The 17,862-nt window shown below is 47.8% G+C and overlaps 1 protein-coding gene across 1 annotated transcript; it reads left to right on the forward strand.

Annotated features, from left to right (window-relative positions):
* Positions 1–1,133: 1,133 nt before the first annotated feature.
* Positions 1,134–4,837, forward strand: LOC124028518 (catenin alpha-1-like). The gene is made up of 2 exons (XM_046340560.1): positions 1,134–1,253; positions 4,601–4,837. The coding sequence occupies exons 1-2, from the start codon at positions 1,149–1,151 to the stop codon at positions 4,820–4,822; spliced, it is 327 nt and encodes a 108-aa protein (XP_046196516.1). The 5' UTR covers positions 1,134–1,148; the 3' UTR covers positions 4,823–4,837.
* Positions 4,838–17,862: the final 13,025 nt, after the last annotated feature.

Below are 17,862 nucleotides of genomic sequence, written 5' to 3' on the forward strand. Positions count from 1 at the left end.
TGTGTTGAGGGACGGCCCCCTCGGTGTGTTGAGGGACGGCCCCTCGGTGTGTTGAGGGACGGCCCCCTCGGTGTGTTGAGGGACGGCCCCCTCGGTGTGTTGAGGGACGGCCCCCTCGGTGTGTTGAGGGACGGCCCCCTCGGTGTGTTGAGGGACGGCCCCCTCGGTGTGTTGAGGGACGGCCCCCTCGGTGTGTTGAGGACGGCCCCTCAGTTTAGACCAGGCAGGGTCCTGGGTCCAGCCCTACTCAGCCCTCGGGGCATCCAGATTATCCCTGTCTGCCACTCAGTGCATTAAGGCTAATCAATACAAGGACTGTCGCTGCATGAAAAGGAAAATCGAATAAGTGCCAATATGTTACTCTGCTGCACTTATGTCTGTCTGTCTAACAATGACGGAGTGAGACCTGTCTCCTCTGAAGAGGGAGCATCCATATTTAAAACGGCGGCTGTCCAAATTGTCACGACACCATGGGTTCTTCCCAAATGGCACCCTTTCCACCCCCACACACACACACACACACACCGTTTGCCTGGCACGCTGTGTGCCCTGGTCATAGGGAATAGGGTGTCGTGACTTTTTTTTCTCTCTCTTTTTGTTGCCATGGTTGCAGTGGGGTTTCCTAAATCACTGTAGAACGAATTGGTTCAATAAACACATTTTTTTTTTTCAATGGGTTTCACAGCTTTTCTTTTTTATTCCATGGCGTTTTAAGGCCTTGTGTGTGTGGGGGTGTGGATAGCTCTTATCTAGGCTAGCTGGCCCAATCCTGTTCTATGCTGCACATGGGTCAGTTGAAATGTGTTGTACCTCCAGGGTGAACACACAGGTCAGAGGTCAGTTGAAATGTGTTGAACCTCCAGGGTGAACACACAGGTCAGAGGTCAGTTGAAATGTGTTGTACCTCCAGGGTGAACACACAGGTCAGAGGTCAGTTGAAATGTGTTGAACCTCCAGGGTGAACACACAGGTCAGAGGTCAGTTGAAATGTAGTGTAGCTCCAGGGTGAAAGTGTGCTGTGTTGTTGTCATGGTGTGTGGCTTAACCCCCCCCATCTGATGAATGACCCAGCCAAGCCCTAGACATCCATTTTGTCATAATCTCACCATCTCTCTCTCTCTCCTCTCCTTTTCAGATACAGAGTGAACATGACAGCCATAAACACGGCCAACATAAACTTCAAATGGGATCCGAAGAGCCTGGAGATCCGTACCCTGGCTGTGGAGCGGCTGCTGGAGCCCTTGGTCACACAGGTCAGAATACATTTTAACAACCCATCATGGATGGAGAACTCATGCTGTGACTTTTTCTCCACATTTTGTTACGTTACAGCTAAATGGATTAAAAACATTTTCTCTCGTTAATCTACACACAATACCTCACAACGACAAAGTGAAAACAGGGGTTTTTGCATTTTTTTGTTGCTAATTTATATATATATATATATCTTATTTACGTCCAGTCAAAAGTTTGGACACCTTAATTGTTACTATTTTCTACATTGTAGAAAAATAGTGAAGACATCAAAACTATGAAGTTACACACGGAATCATGTACAGTATTAACCAAAAGTGTTAAACAAATCAAAATATATTTCATATTTGAGATTCTTCAAAGTAGCCACCCTTTGCCTTGATGACAGCTTGGCATTCTCTCAACCAGCTTCATGAGGAATGGTTTTCCAACCGTCTTGAAGGAGTTCCCACATATGCTGAGCACTTGTTGGCTGATTTTTCCTTCACTCTGCGGTCCAAATCAATCCACACCATCTCAATTGGGTTTTTGGGTGATTGTGGAGGCCAGGTCATCTGATGCAGCACTCCGTCACTCTCCTTGGTCAAATAGCCCTTACACAGCCTGGCGGTGTGTTTTGGGTCATTGTCCTGTTGAAAAACAAATGATAGTCCCACTAAGCACAAACCAGATACAATGTCGTATTGCTGTGGTAGCCATGCTGGTTAAGTGTGCCTTGAATTCTAAATAAATCACCCCCAAATCTCAAATTTGGACTCATCAGACCAATGGATAGATTTCCATCGGTCTAATGTCCATTGCTTGTGTTTCTTGGCCCAATCAAGTCTCTTCTTCTTATTGGCGTCCTTTAGTCGTGGTTTCTTTGCAGCAATTCAACCATGAAGGCCTGATTTCACAGTCTCCTCTGAACAGTTGATGTTGATGTGTCTGTTACTTGAACTCTGTAAAGCATTTATTTGGGCTGCAGTTTCTGAGGCTGGTAACTCTAATGAATTTATCCTCAGCAGCAGAGGTAACTCTGGGTCTTTCTTTCCTGTGACGTTCATGGTTCTGCATTGACTAAATGCCTTAATGATGGACTGCCATTTATCTTTGCTTATTTGAGCTGATCTTGCCATAATATGGACTTGGTCTTTTACCAAATAGGGCTCTCTTCTGTATACCATTCCTACCTTGTCACAACACAACTGATTGGTTATCTTCTGTATACCACCCCTACCTTGTCACAACACAACTGATTGACTCAAACACTTTTTAAGAAGGAAATAAATTCCACAAAATTAAGTGAAGGCACACCTGTTAATTGAAATGCATTCCAGGTGACTTGTTCATGAAGCTGGTTGAGAGAATGCCAAGAGTGTGCAAAGCTACCATCGAGGAAAAGGGTGGCTACAAAATCTAAATTATATTTTGTTTTGTTTAACACTTTCTTTTGGTTACTACATGAGTCGGCAGTCGGCAGGTAGCCTAGTAGTTAGAGCGTTGGTCCAGTCGCCGAAAGGTTGCTGGATCGAATCCCTGAGCTGACAAGGTACAAATTTGCCGTTTTGCACCTGAGCAAGGCAATTAACCCACTGTTCCTCAGGCTCCCCCGCACCTCTCCGATTCAGTGGTTTGGTTAAATACATTTCAGGTGACTGCTTTGTCGTACAACTGACTAGGTATCCCCCTTTCCCACGTGTTATTTCATAGTTTTGATATCTTCACTATTTTTCTACAATGTAAAGAAATAAAGGAAACCTTGAATGAGTATTAATGTCCTAACCTTTGACTGGTGCTGTAATTATTCAGACCTTTTGCCACGAGACTTGACTTTTTAGCTCTGGCGCATCCTGTTTCCATTGATCATCCTTGATGTTGCTACAACTTGATTGGAGTTCACTTGTGGTAAATTTAATTGATTGGACATGATTTAGCAAGGCACAAACCTGTCCTATATAAGGTCCCACAGCTGACGGTGCATGTCAGAGCAAAAACCAAGCCACGAGGTCGACGGAATTGTCTGTAAGAACTCTGAGACAGGATTGTGTCGAGGCACAGATCTGGGGAAGGGTACCAAAAAATGTCTGCAGCATTGAAGGTCCCCAAGAACACAGTGGCCTCCATCATTCTTAGATGGAAGAAGTGTGGAACCACCAAGACTCTTCCTAGAGCTGGCTGCTCGACCAAACTGAGCAATCGGGGGAGAAGGGTCTTGGTCAGGGAGATGACCAAGAACCTGATGGTCACTTTGACAGAGCTCCAGAGTTCCTCTTTGGAGATGGGAGAACCTTCCAGAAGGACAACCATCTCTGCAGCACTCCAACAATCAGGCCTTTATGGTAGAATGGCCAGACGGAAGCCACTCCTCAGTAAAAGGCACATGGCCGCCCTCTTGGAGGAAACCAGACACCGCTCATCAGCTGGCCAATACCAGCCCTACGGTGAAGCATGGTGGTGGCAGCGTCATGCTGTGGGGATGTTTTTCAGTGGCAGGGACTGGGAGACTAGTTGAGATCAAGAAAAAGCTGAACGGAGCAAAGTTCAGAGAGATCCTTGATGAAAACCTGCTCCAGAGCACTCTTGACCTCAGACTGGGGTGAAGGTTCACTTTCCAACATGACAATGACCCCTAAGCACACAGCCAAGACAACGCACAAGTGGCTCTGAATGTCCTTGAGGTCTTGAACCCGATCGAACATCTCTGAAGAGACCTGAAAATGGCTGTGCAGCGCCACTCCCCATCCAACCTGACAAAGCTTGAGAGGATCTGCAGAGAAGAATGGGAGAAACTCCCAAAATACAGGTGTGCCAAGCTTGAAACGTCATACCCAAGTAGACTGGAGGCTGTTATCTCTGCCAAAGGTAGTTCAACAACGTAAAGAGTATGAATACTTTTTTTGTAAATGTGATATTCCTGTTTTTGTTCAATACATTTACAAACATTTCTAAAATAAAGTTTTTGCTTTTGTCATTATCGGATATTGTGTGAAGAAAAACAAACAATTTGAATCCATTTTAGGATAGGGCTGTAACAAAATGTGGAATAAGTTAAGGGGTCTGAATATTTTCTTGGTGGTTATTTTTGTTACATTTGGTTAAGTTTGATAAATGACGTCAATGCAAAGTAAGCATGTAGATTTATGTATATATTTTAGAACGGGAGATCATGCATTCGCTTTGATTTGATTTGTACCTTGGGATCTAGCCCGAACTGCTTGAATGACACTAGCTACTTCTACTGTTTTTAGTATGGAATCAAAGACGATATGCAAGCAAGAGATGTCCGTCTGATGTTGTGCATCTCACCCTCAAGGCATTTGACCTCTCCCCCCCCCCCTCTCTCTCTCTCGTCCTGCTCCTAAAGGTCACGACCCTGGTGAACTCCAGCAACAAGGGTCCGTCCAATAAGAAGAAGGGTCGCTCTAAGAAGGCCCATGTATTGGCTGCCTCGGTGGAGACGGCCACCTTGAACTTCCTGGATAAAGGAGAGAAGATCGCGAAGGAGAGCCAGTTCCTCAAGGACGAGCTCACTGCTGCCGTGGAGGATGTACGCAAGCAAGGTACGGTTATCTACTACTGGCCTTGACTCCTTTGCTCTGAATCTCTGAAATGAGCAGATATGTAATTCGGCCTTGTATTTCTGCCTCTTGAGTTCCAAGAGAACACATTTATTCAGTTGGGGCTCTATGAATCTCCCCTATGAATTCATTCAAACTGCTTCCAGGCATTGAACTGTTGCTCTCTGTTCTGTCATATCTTCCATTTTACTCTGCAGTCTTTCAATCTGTCTTGCCTGTATTGAGGGGAAAGTGTGTGTGTGTGTGTGTGCGCACACCAGGGTTTCTCTGGATCAAAAGGGGCTTAAGTGGGTGGGCGTGGCAGGGTTTGAGTCGTTAAGGCTGAAATTTCAAGAATGAAATTATTCACATTTTGCCATGCAAGTTGAGAGAAAATGTTGCGGACGACAAAGATAAAATCTGCTATTCTACCTTCTGGAGCAGAGTTTCGTTTTTATAGTTTAAAAAGGCCCGCCCAAGCCTTTTTAAAGGCATACACATTCCTGTTGGCTCAGTCTAGAGAGCTGCGTAGAGCCTTGCGGTTTCATGCATCATCACCCCAATCTTTTAACTCCCGTTGTTAAATCTCATTACTCCTAGTAGCTGCGGTGTGATTTTTTCCCCCCTTCTGGTGGAGGGAGGAGAGGACTCGGGTTAATGAACCCCGTCAAGATGCTCAGCTCCTCATTTCTCTTGTTTTGGCATGAATGTTTTAAAAGCCTGTTGATATTGACGCCAATTGAATGAGACAATATTTTGTAGGCAGGAGAGGGATCTCGCCCACTATCTTCTCTCATCCCGTTTTCTTCCTATTTACATACAGAGTATCTGTATCCCAATTTGCCCAGGATGAAAATATGGATTTTAAGGGCATGTGCAGTTTTTTTTAAGTGACTGATTTTCCGCTCTGTTTTCTGTATTAGCTGAGGGCTCCGCTCTGTTTTCTGTATTAGCTGAGGGCTCCGCTCTGTTTTCTGTATTAGCTGAGGGCTCCGCTCTGTTTTCTGTATTAGCTGAGGGCTCCGCTCTGCTGCCCGTATTAGCCGAGGGCTCCGCTCTGCTGCCCGTATTAGCCGAGGGCTCCGCTCTGCTGCCCGTATTAGCCGAGGGCTCCGCTCTGCTGCCCGTATTAGCCGAGGGCTCCGCTCTGCTGCCCGTATTAGCCGAGGGCTCCGCTCTGCTGCCCGTATTAGCCGAGGGCTCCGCTCTGCTGCCCGTATTAGCCGAGGGCTCCGCTCTGCTGCCCGTATTAGCCGAGGGCTCCGCTCTGCTGCCCGTATTAGCCGAGGGCTCCGCTCTGCTGCCCGTATTAGCCGAGGGCTCCGCTCTGCTGCCCGTATTAGCCGAGGGCCCCGCTCTGCTGCCCGTATTAGCCGAGGGCTCCGCTCTGCATTAGCTGCTGAGCTGCTTCCAGCTATTTCCTCTTGCCATGATATCAACAGATACAGTGGATTGTGAAAGTATTCACCCCCCCCCCCCTGGCATTTTTCCTATTTTGTTGCCTTAAAATCTATTTTAAATAGTTTGTTTTTGTATCATTTGATTTACCCAATATGCCGACCACTTTGAAGATGCAGAATATTTTTTTAAAATTGTGAAACAAGACAACAACAACAACTTGAGCGTGCATAACTATTCACCCCCCTCCAAAGTCAATACTTTGTAGAGCCACCTTTTGCAGCAATTACAGCTGCAAGTCTCTTGGGGTATGTCTCTATAAGCTTGGCACAGCTAGCTACTGGGCTTTTTGCCCATTATTCAAAGCAAAACTGTTCCAGCTCCTTCAAGTTGGATGGGTTCCTGCTGGTGTACAGCGATCTTTAAGTCATACCACAGATTCTCAATTGGATTGAGGTCTGGGCTTTGACTAGGCCTTTCCAAGACATTGAAATGTTTCCCCTTAAACCACTCGAGTGTTGCTTTTCGCAGTATGCTTAGGGTCGTTGTTCTGCTAGATGGGGATCCTCCCTCCCAGTCTCAAATCTCTGGAAGACAAAACAGTTTCCCTCAAGAATTTCTCTCTCTCTGTGTGTGTATATGCACACAGGTGGACTAATTATGTGACTTCTGAAGGTAATTGGTTGCACCAGATCTTATTAAGGGGCTTCATAGCAAAGTATATATATATATATATATATATATATATATATATATATATATATATATATATGTTACCTCGGTAACCTCCAGCTCTTAAAGGTTGCAGGTGGAAAATGTCTTATGAAATGAAGCAATATTCCACATTAATTCTTGCTAGTAATATATATATTCTTTTGGTATCATTACAAAACATGCACATGTTTTTCGACTGGTAGATTGGCTCCTGAGTGGCGCAGTGGTCATCTCAGTGCGAGATGCGTCACCACAGGCCCTGGTTCGATTCCAGGTTGTATCACCTTGAATCCCATAGGGGCGGGGCGGTGCACAATTGGCCCAGCGTCGTCCTGGTTTGGCCCGGGGATTTTATTTGATTATTATTTTTTAAACCTTTATTTAACCAGGCACGTCAGTTAAGAACAAATTCTTATTTTCAATGATGGCCTAGGAGCAGTGGGTTAACTGGTCTAGGAGCAGTGGGTTAACTGGTCTAGGAGCAGTGGGTTAACTGGTCTAGGAGCAGTGGGTTAACTGGTCTAGGAGCAGTGGGTTAACTGGTCTAGGAGCAGTGGGTTAACTGGTCTAGGAGCAGTGGGTTAACTGGTCTAGGAGCAGTGGGTTAACTGGTCTAGGAGCAGTGGGTTAACTGGTCTAGGAGCAGTGGGTTAACTGGTCTAGGAGCAGTGGGTTAACTGGTCTAGGAGCAGTGGGTTAACTGGTCTAGGAGCAGTGGGTTAACTGGTCTAGGAGCAGTGGGTTAACTGGTCTAGGAGCAGTGGGTTAACTGGTCTAGGAGCAGTGGGTTAACTTTAACTGCCTGTTCAGGGGCAGAACGACAGATTTGAACCTTGTCAGCTCGGGGGTTTGCACTTGCAACCCTCTACGCTCTAACCACTAGGCTACCCTGCCCCCTCTACACTCTAACCACTAGGCTACCCTGCCCCCTCTACACTCTAACCACTAGGCTACCCTGCCCCTCTACACTCTAACCACTAGGCTACCCTGCCGCCCCAGGGTAAATACGGCGTCATTGTAAATAAGAACTTGTTCTTAACTGACTTGCCTGTTTTAAATCTACGTGCCAGAAAGTACGTTTTAGGCTCTTCGCGTAATTCTCAGGAACTACCATATATGACAGCAAGCCAGCCACTATAGAAATGTACCTACGTTACACTGCGTCCTTGTGCATCTGCAATGTGTTTGACGCAACCCGAGTCACAGACCAGTGGTCACCAACGGGTCTTCCTAGTCGATCACCAAACATTTCTGTTGGTGCGAATTGATTCAGCAGCACTAACGGCCCGCCGAGGCGGCGTTTCATGTGTCTGAAGGTGGAACATGACCACAGTGTTCTGGAGCCTGTGGACTGTATTAACGTGCCTGGAACGCACAGCAAAAGTTGATCCTGTGAGATTTCAAAACTACACTCAAATGAATTCAGTGTAGAGCTGCAGTTTTTATGAGTAAGTTCATGTTTAATTTATTCAGTACTTTAACACTTAAAAAAAATAGTTTTTAAAATTATAATTTTATTTTAGAAATACAAAGTGTTCCCATGAACTAAGAGGGATATTTCACTGACCATCAGATGAGAGACGGCCTCACCGCTGCCCCCCGACTGACCATCAGATGAGACGGCCTCACCCCGCCTCCCCCGACTGACCATCAGATGAGACGGCCTCACCCCGCCTCCCCCCGACTGACCATCAGATGAGACGCCCCCCGGCCCCCAGACTGACCACAAGAGAGAGACTGCTATGGCGTGGCTTGGTCCCAGTGTTTCCATGTAGATGTTGGTGGAGTTGACAGAGACTGCTATGGTGTGGCTTTGTCCCAGTGTTTCCATGTAGATGTTGGTGGAGTTGACAGACTGGTGTGGCTTGGTCCCAGTGTTTCCATGTAGATGTTGGTGGAGTTGACAGACTGCTATGGTGTGGCTTGGTCCCAGTGTTTCCATGTAGATGTTGGTGGAGTTGACAGAGACTGCTATGGTGTGGCTTTGTCCCAGTGCCTCCAGGACCGTTATATTGATTTGTCCACACGCTTGGTTGTTTTTCAATGTTAGGTTGCTGCAACTGCAACAGGGCAGGTGAGAAGTCGAATTGCGCTTTTTACCCGATTTTTACGTCTTACTAGTAATACAGATAGCATGCGCATCTGTTTTTTTGTCTTGTAAAAAATAATCGGAGGGGCCTGTAGATGATTATATTTTATAAATCTACCTGTCACAGTGGCTGGTCGGACCAAAACAAGTGCATTTCCAACCCTGACAGCAACTTAAGTAAACGTGATATTTTTAGAATAAGGATGTAACAGAAAAATGGGAGGAGTCTGAATTTCCTGAACACACTGGTTCTATCTGGAGGCTTCCTACTGAGATGGTTACATGATGATGGGAGAAGACTGGGAACACACTGGTTCTATCTGGAGGCTTCCTACTGAGATGGTTACATGATGATGGGAGAAGACTGGGAACACACTGGTTCTATCTGGAGGCTTCCTACTGAGATGGTTACATGATGATGGGAGAAGACTGGGAACACACTGGTTCTATCTGGAGGCTTCCTACTGAGAAGGTTACATGATGATGGGAGAAGACTGGGAACACACTGGTTCTATCTGGAGGCTTCCTACTGAGAAGGTTACATGATGATGGGAGAAGACTGGGAACACACTGGTTCTATCTGGAGGCTTCCTACTGAGATGGTTACATGATGATGGGAGAAGACTGGGAACACACTGGTTCTATCTGGAGGCTTCCTACTGAGATGGTTACATGATGATGGGAGAAGACTGGGAACACACTGGTTCTATCTGGAGGCTTCCTACTGAGATGGTTACATGATGATGGGAGAAGACTGGGAACACACTGGTTCTATCTGGAGGCTTCCTACTGAGATGATGATGATGATGATGGGAGAAGACTGGGAACACACTGGTTCTATCTGGAGGCTTCCTACTGAGATGGTTACATGATGATGGGAGAAGACTGGGAACACACTGGTTCTATCTGGAGGCTTCCTACTGAGAAGGTTACATGATGATGGGAGAAGACTGGGAACACACTGGTTCTATCTGGAGGCTTCCTACTGAGATGGTTACATGATGATGGGAGAAGACTGGGAACACACTGGTTCTATCTGGAGGCTTCCTACTGAGATGATGATGATGATGATGATGATGGGAGAAGACTGGGAACACACTGGTTCTATCTGGAGGCTTCCTACTGAGAAGGTTACATGATGATGGGAGAAGACTGGGAACACACTGGTTCTATCTGGAGGCTTCCTACCGAGATGGTTACATGATGATGGGAGAAGACTGGGAACACACTGGTTCTATCTGGAGGCTTCCTACTGAGATGGTTACATGATGATGGGAGAAGACGGGGAACACACTGGTTCTATCTGGAGGCTTCCTACTGAGATGATGATGATGATGGGAGAAGACTGGGAACACACTGGTTCTATCTGGAGGCTTCCTACCGAGATGATGATGATGATGGGAGAAGACGGGGAACACAACGAGCACACGATTTGAACTAACTACAGACTACAGATAACGGAGGTTTAACCCTTTGAATCAGTAATGGGTAACCTACACATTGTATTTCGTAACGTAGCTGTTCTCCTCCCTTCACATGTAGCTTTTGGACTCTGGCTGGGTCACTCTAGGACATTCAGAGACGTGTCCCCGAAGCTACTCCTGTGTTGTCTTGGCTGTGTGCTTGGGGTCATTGTCCTGTTGGAAGGTGAACCTTCACTCCAGACTGAGGTCCTGAGCGCTCTGGAGCAAGTTTTCATCAAGGATCTCTCTGTTTATCTTTCCTTTGATGCGGACTAGTTTGCCAGTCCCCGCCACTGGAAAACACAGCATGATGCTGCCACCACCATGCGTCACTGTAGGGATGGTGCCAGGTTTCCTCCAGATGTGACGCTTGGCATTCAGGCCACAGAGTTCAATCTTGGTTTCATAAGACCAGAGAATCTTTTTTCTCATGGTCTGAGTCCTTTAGGTGCCTTTTTGACAAACTCCAAGTGGGCTGTAGTGCCTTTTACTGAGGAGTGGCTTCCGCCTGGCCACTCTACCATAAAGGCCTGATTGGTGGAGTGCTGCAGAGATGGTTGTCCTTCTGGAAGGTTCCCCCATCTTTGCAGAGAACTGGTCAGTGACCACTGGGTTCTTGGTCACCTCCCTGACCATGGCCCTTCTCCCCAGATTGCTCAGTTTGGCCGGGCAGCCAGCTCTGGGAAAAGTCTTGGTGGTTTCCAAACTTCTTCCATTTAAGAATGACGTAGGCCACTGTTTTTGGGAACCTTTTTAATGCTAGGTACCCTTCCCCAGGTCTGTACATCGACACGATCCTATCTCAGAGCTCTACGGACAATTCCTTCGACCTCATGACTTTGTTTTTGCTCTGACGTGCACCGCCAACTGTGGGACCTTTTTACATACATATATATGTCCAATTTAATTTCCCACAGGTGGACTACAATCAACTTGTAGAAACACGATCAACGGAAACAGGATGCACCTGAGCTCAATTTTCGAGTCTCATAGCAAAGGGTCTGAATACTTATGTAAAAAAGTTATTTCTGGTTTTTATTTGTAATTTACATTTCTAAAAACGGGGTTTCACTTTGTCATTTGAGGCTATTGTGTGTAGATTTGAGAAATATTTAATAAATTTTAGGACAAGACTGTGACTTAACACAATGTGTGTGATGCTTTCTGAATGCCCTGTGTATATATGCAGGATAGCAGCTCCATACTTTTGCACATCTTCGTGGGGCCACAGTGGATTTGCATGGCACAGCATTCCGGATGAATCATTAGTGTGTTGGATGGGGTTGCTAATCCTAGGTATGTCGTGGGCTTACTGCAGGGCTAAACGGGGATCGTCACGGCTGTTAGTGCACAGCTTGTAGCGTCTCTTTCCTGCTTTGTTCCGCTATCCGGGATGCTTCAATTTTCTAGTTCGCCCAGACTGACTGTTGCCAATGGAAATGACAAGGGAGAGCATAAGCAGAACTTCTGCATGCGAGGGAGGGAGGGAGGGAGGAAAGGAGAAGAGAGATGTAAACATTTTTATCTCTTATGTCTTTAAATGGCTGTATTCTCCACGTGGGATCTTACTGACGCAAATTCTGTTTTCAAATGTCATGCCTGTCACGATGGCCGTTTCAGGTGTAATGTCACGGCGGCCGTTTCAGGTGTAATGTGACGGCGGCCGTTTCAGGTGTAATGTCACGGCGGCCGTTTCAGGTGTAATGTCACGGCGGCCGTTTCAGGTGTAATGTCACGGCGGCCGTTTCAGGTGTAATGTCACGGCGGCCGTTTCAGGTGTCATGTCACGGCGGCCGTTTCAGGTGTCATGTCACGGCGGCCGTTTCAGGTGTCATGTCACTGCGGCCATCAAATGAAATCAGAATTTGTCTTGTGACAACAGCTCGATACTCGAAACTCTTCCAATCCTGATTCCCCCTCCCACTACTACTCCCACTCCCCTGCATTATGTCTATAGCAAGTCCCTCTGCTCCACCTTGTGGACTATAGCTAGTTCCTTATTTGCGCTCTTCCAATCCTGACTCCTCCCACTAGCTAGTCTTTCTCTGCTGCTGGATCTAGCTACACAGCCCATCGGTAAATAGCCCACCTAAATACCTCATCCCCATGTTATTTCTTTGCTCCTTTGCACCCCAGTATCTCTACTTGCACATTCATCTTCTGCACATATATCACTCCAGTGTTTAATTGCTAAATTGTAATTATTTTGCCACTATGGCCTAATATTTGCCTAAACTCACTAATCTTACTACATTTGCACAGATATAGATTTTTCTATTGTGTTATTGACTGTCCGTTTGTTTATTCCATGTGTAACTCTGTTTCGTTTGTGTCGCACTGCTTTGCTTTATCTTGGCCAGGCCGCAGTGCGTTGCTTTATCTTGGCCAGGCCGCAGTGCTTTGCTTTATCTTGGCCAGGCCGCAGTGCGTTGCTTTATCTTGGCCAGGCCGCAGTGCGTTGCTTTATCTTGGCCAGGCCGCAGTGCTTTGCTTTATCTTGGCCAGGCCGCAGTGCTTTGCTTTATCTTGGCCAGGTCGCAGTGCTTTGCTTTATCTTGGCCAGGCCGCAGTGCTTTGCTTTATCTTGGCCAGGCCGCAGTGCTTTGCTTTATCTTGGCCAGGTCGCAGTGCTTTGCTTTATCTTGGCCAGGTCGCAGTGCGTTGCTTTATCTTGGCCAGGCCGCAGTGCGTTGCTTTATCTTGGCCAGGTCACAGTTGTTCTCAACTGGCCTACCTGGTTAAATAAAGGTGAAAAAAAACAAAACTATAGCTTAGTCTCTGTTGCTGGAACATAACATACCTGGTTTACTTATCCTGTGGAGCTCACTGGCACAGGAAAGAGGGCCCAGAATAGTCTATATTAGTTAACCAGCATGAGCTTCAGGCTGAGCCCAGTAGATGGTTGATTAAAATAGTTGAAGTTCGTTGCAGACAGATGGCGTAGAGATGAATGGTATTGAAAGAACATGCGTTCTAGCGCCCTCTTCAGGTCTGTCTCAATTATTTCATCAAACAGTGCGCTTAAAGCACCAGACAAGATCTGTGCATTATAGTTGTTTAAATAAAATCACAGGGTGTGTCTGTCTATGGAGGAAAAACACACTTTAAAAAAACAACAACATTTTGACCAGACTGCTCCTGTTTGACCAAGGTTTTTAGCTGGATACCGCCTGAGGTTACTGGTACACTTAGTCATGGATATCGCTCTCACTGTGCGAGTTCTACAGCTAATGTCTGTGACAAACAAACTCCGACACTCTCTCTGTGGGTTACTGGTACAGTTCAGGGGGGTGATGGGCGAACCGTTGTGCTCTAAGAGGTGTCTGCTCGGTAGACAAGTCGTGCCAGCGGTCTTGTCAGTGCCTGGGAATGTCAGCCTCAGCCTCTGCTATTCTACCGGTGTCCCAAATGGCACCCTATTCCATTTGTTATTTTATAGTACACTACTTTTGACTGGGCTCTGGTCAAAAGTAGTGCTCTATGTAGGGAATAGGGTGCCATTTGAAGTGACACACAGTCATTGGACAGGAATACAGCAGCTCTGCTGGTGGTAGGGCTGGCCTGTCAGTTAGGACTATGTCACGCTGCTTGCTGAGCGTGGACAGCTGATAATGCTGCCATTGACTGGGCCTTAGTCCCCCCTCCCAAACCCTCTCTTCTTTCCCTCTCTCTTTGCCATGCGAAATGGCACCAGTTGTTTATAAATGGGAGAAGGCTGCCAGATATACTTTTGGGTTGGAGGTAGGCTGGGTTGTGGGTTTTAGAAGGGTTTAGTGTGGTGGATTCCAACTTGTTTGCATGAATGTTCTTCCAGCCATTCACAACATCTCAGCTCTCTTTTTTACAACGATCACACCCTGCCTGCCTGTTCTCTTCATTCATATCTTCTGACGGATGGCTTCACAACATCACAGCTGGAATTATAATTGCCAGCTCTCTCTCTCTCTCGTGTTCCTTTGCTCTCTCTCTCTCTCTCGTGTTCCTTTGCTCTCTCTCTCTCTCGTGTTCCTTGCTCTCTCTCTCTCTCTCGTGTTCTTGCTCTCTCTCTCTCTCTCTCGTGTTCCTCTTGCTCTCTCTCTCTCTCTCGTGTTCCTTGCTCTCTCTCTCTCTCTCTCGTGTTCCTTGCTCTCTCTCTCTCTCTCGTGTTCCCTTGCTCTCTCTCTCTCTCTCTCGTGTTCCCTTGCTCTCTCTCTCTCTCTCCCGTGTTCCCTTGCTCTCTCTCTCTCTCTCGTGTTCCCTTGCTCTCTCTCTCTCTCTCTCGTGTTCCCTTGCTCTCTCTCTCTCTCTCGTGTTCCCTTGCTCTCTCTCTCTCTCTCGTGTTCCTTGCTCTCTCTCTCTCTCTCTCTCGTGTTCCCTTGCTCTCTCTCTCTCTCTCTCGTGTTCCCTTGCTCTCTCTCTCTCTCGTGTTCCCTTGCTCTCTCTCTCTCTCGTGTTCCTTGCTCTCTCTCTCTCTCTCTCTCGTGTTCCCTTGCTCTCTCTCTCTCTCTCTCGTGTTTCCCTTGCTCTCTCTCTCTCTCTCGTGTTCCTTGCTCTCTCTCTCTCTCTCTCTCGTGTTCCCTTGCTCTCTCTCTCTCTCTCTCGTGTTCCCTTGCTCTCTCTCTCTCTCTCTCTCGTGTTCCCTTGCTCTCTCTCTCTCTCTCTCGTGTTCCCTTGCTCTCTCTCTCTCTCTCTCGTGTTCCCTTGCTCTCTCTCTCTCTCTCGTGTTCCCTTGCTCTCTCTCTCTCTCTCTCGTGTTCCCTTGCTCTCTCTCTCTCTCTCTCGTGTTCCTTGCTCTCTCTCTCTCTCTCTCGTGTTCCTTGCTCTCTCTCTCTCTCTCTCGTGTTCCCTACTCTCTCTCTCTCTCTCTCTCGTGTTCCCTTGCTCTCTCTCTCTCGTGTTCCTTCTCTCTCTCGTGTTCCCTTGCTCTCTCTCTCTCTCTCTCGTGTTCCCTTGCTCTCTCTCTCTCTCTCGTGTTCCTTCCCTTGCTCTCTCTCTCTCTCTCGTGTTCCCGTGTTCTCCTCTCTCGTGTTCCTTGCTCTCTCTCTCTCTCTCTCTCGTGTTCCCTTGCTCTCTCTCTCTCTCTCTCGTGTTCCCTTGCTCTCTCTCTCTCTCTCGTGTTCCCTTGCTCTCTCTCTCTCTCTCGTGTTTCCTTGCTCTCTTCCCTCTGCGTGTTCCTTGCTCTCTCTCTCTCTCTCTCTCTCGTGTTCCTTTCTCTCTCTCTCTCTCTCGTGTTCCCTTGCTCTCTCTCTCTCTCTCTCTCTCGTGTTCCCTTGCTCTCTCTCTCTCTCTCTCTCTCGTGTTCCCTTGCTCTCTCTCTCTCTCTCTCTCTCGTGTTCCCTTGCTCTCTCTCTCTCTCTCTCGTGTTCCCTCTCTCTCTCTCTCTCTCTCTCGTGTTCCCTTGTTCTCTCTCTCTCTCTCTCGTGTTTCCTTGCTCTCTCTCTCTCTCTCTCGTGTTCCCTTGCTCTCTCTCTCTCTCTCTCGTGTTCCCTTGCTCTCTCTCTCTCTCTCTCGTGTTCCCTTGCTCTCTCTCTCTCTCTCTCTCTCTCGTGTTCCCTTCTCTCTCTCTCTCTCTCTCGTGTTCCCTTGCTCTCTCTCTCTCTCTCTCTCTCGTGTTCCCCTTGCTCTCTCTCTCTCTCTCTCGTGTTCCCTTGCTCTCTCTCTCTCTCTCTGTGTTCCCTTGCTCTCTCTCTCTCTCTCGTGTTCCCTTGCTCTCTCTCTCTCTCTCGTGTTCCCTTGCTCTCTCTCTCTCTCTCTCTCTCGTGTTCCCTTGCTCTCTCTCTCTCTCTCTCTCTCTCTCGTGTTCCCTTGCTCTCTCTCTCTCTCTCTCTCTCTCTCGTGTTCCCTTGCTCTCTCTCTCTCTCTCTCTCTCTCTCGTGTTCCCTTGCTCTCTCTCTCTCTCTCGTGTTCCCTTGCTCTCTCTCTCTCTCTCTCTCTCGTGTTCCCTTGCTCTCTCTCTCTCTCTCTCGTGTTCCCTTCTCTCTCTCTCTCTCTCGTGTTCCCTTGCTCTCTCTCTCTCTCTCTCGTGTTCCCTTGCTCTCTCTCTCTCTCTCTCGTGTTCCCTTGCTCTCTCTCTCTCTCTCTCGTGTTCCCTTGCTCTCTCTCTCTCTCTCTCTCTCGTGTTCCCTTGCTCTCTCTCTCTCTCTCTCTCTCGTGTTCCCTTGCTCTCTCTCTCTCTCTCTCTCTCGTGTTCCCTCGCTCTCTCTCTCTCTCTCTCTCTCGTGTTCTCTCGCTCTCTCTCTCGTGTTCCCTCTCTCTCTCTCTCTCTCTCTCGTGTTCCCTGCTCTCTCTCTCTCTCTCTCGTGTTCCCTTGCTCTCTCTCTCTCTCGTGTTCCCCTCGCTCTCTCTCTCTCTCGTGTTCCCTCGCTCTCTCTCTCTCTCTCTCTCGCTCTCTCTTCCCTTGCTCTCTCTCTCTCTCTCTCGTGTTCCCTTGCTCTCTCTCTCTCTCTCTCGTGTTCCCTCCTCTCTCTCTCTCTCGTGTTCCCTCGCTCTCTCTCTCGTGTTCCCTTGCTCTCTCTCTCTCTCGTGTTCCCTCTCTCTCTCTCGTGTTCCCTTGCTCTCTCTCTCTCTCGTGTTCCCTGCTCTCTCTCTCTCGCTCTCTCGTGTTCCCTTGCTCTCTCTCTCTCTCGTGTTCCCTCTCTCTCTCTCTCGTGTTCCTGCTCTCTCTCTCGTGTTCCCTTGCTCTCTCTCTCGTGTTCCCTCGCTCTCTCTCTTCGTCTTCCCTCTCTCTCTCTCTCGTGTTCCCTTGCTCTCTCTCTCTCGTGTTCCCTTGCTCTCTCTCTCTCTCTCTCGTGTTCCTTGCTCTCTCTCTCTCTCGTGTTCCTTGCTCTCTCTCTCTCTCTCTGCTTTCTCTCTCTCTCTCTCGTGTTCCCTCTCTCTCTCGTGTTCCCTTGCTCTCTCTCTCTCGCTCTCCTGTTCCCTCGCTCTCTCTCTCGCTCTCTCGTGTTTCCTTGCTCTCTCTCTCTCTCTCTCTCTCTTCCTTGCTCTCTCTCTCTCTCGTGTTCCCTTGCTCTCTCTCTCTGCTCTCGTGTTCCCTGTTTTGCTCTCTCTCTCTCTCGTGTTCCCTTCTCTCTCTCTCTCGTGTTCCCTTGCTCTCTCTCTCTCGCTCTCTCGTGTTCCCTTGCTCTCTCTCTCTCTCTCTCGTGTTCCCTCTCTGCTCTCTCTCTCTCTCTCGTGTTCCCTCGCTCTCTCTCTCTCTCTCGCTGTTCCCTTCTCTCTCTCTCTCTCTCCGTTCCCGTGCTCTCTCTCTCTCTCTCTCGTGTTCCCTTGCTCTCTCTCTCTCTCTCTCGTGCTCCCTTGCTCTCTCTCTCTCTCTCTCGTGTTCCCTTGCTCTCTCTCTCTCTCTCGTGTTCCCTCTGCTCTCTCTCGCTCTCTCGCTCGTCTCCTTGCTCTCTCTCTCTCTCTCTCTCGTGTTCTTGCTCTCTCTCTC

This window comes from Oncorhynchus gorbuscha, unplaced genomic scaffold (genome assembly GCF_021184085.1).
Source record: "Oncorhynchus gorbuscha isolate QuinsamMale2020 ecotype Even-year unplaced genomic scaffold, OgorEven_v1.0 Un_scaffold_4353, whole genome shotgun sequence".
Lineage (NCBI taxonomy): Eukaryota > Metazoa > Chordata > Actinopteri > Salmoniformes > Salmonidae > Oncorhynchus > Oncorhynchus gorbuscha.

Excerpts from the sequence above, each read along its gene's own strand:
- LOC124028518 (XM_046340560.1), top strand. The coding sequence starts at position 1,149 with ATGACAGCCATAAACACGGCCAACATAAACTTCAAATGGGATCCGAAG. Across the intron at positions 1,254-4,600 it reads TGGAGCCCTTGGTCACACAG|GTCACGACCCTGGTGAACTC; the intron begins GTCAGAATACAT and ends CTGCTCCTAAAG.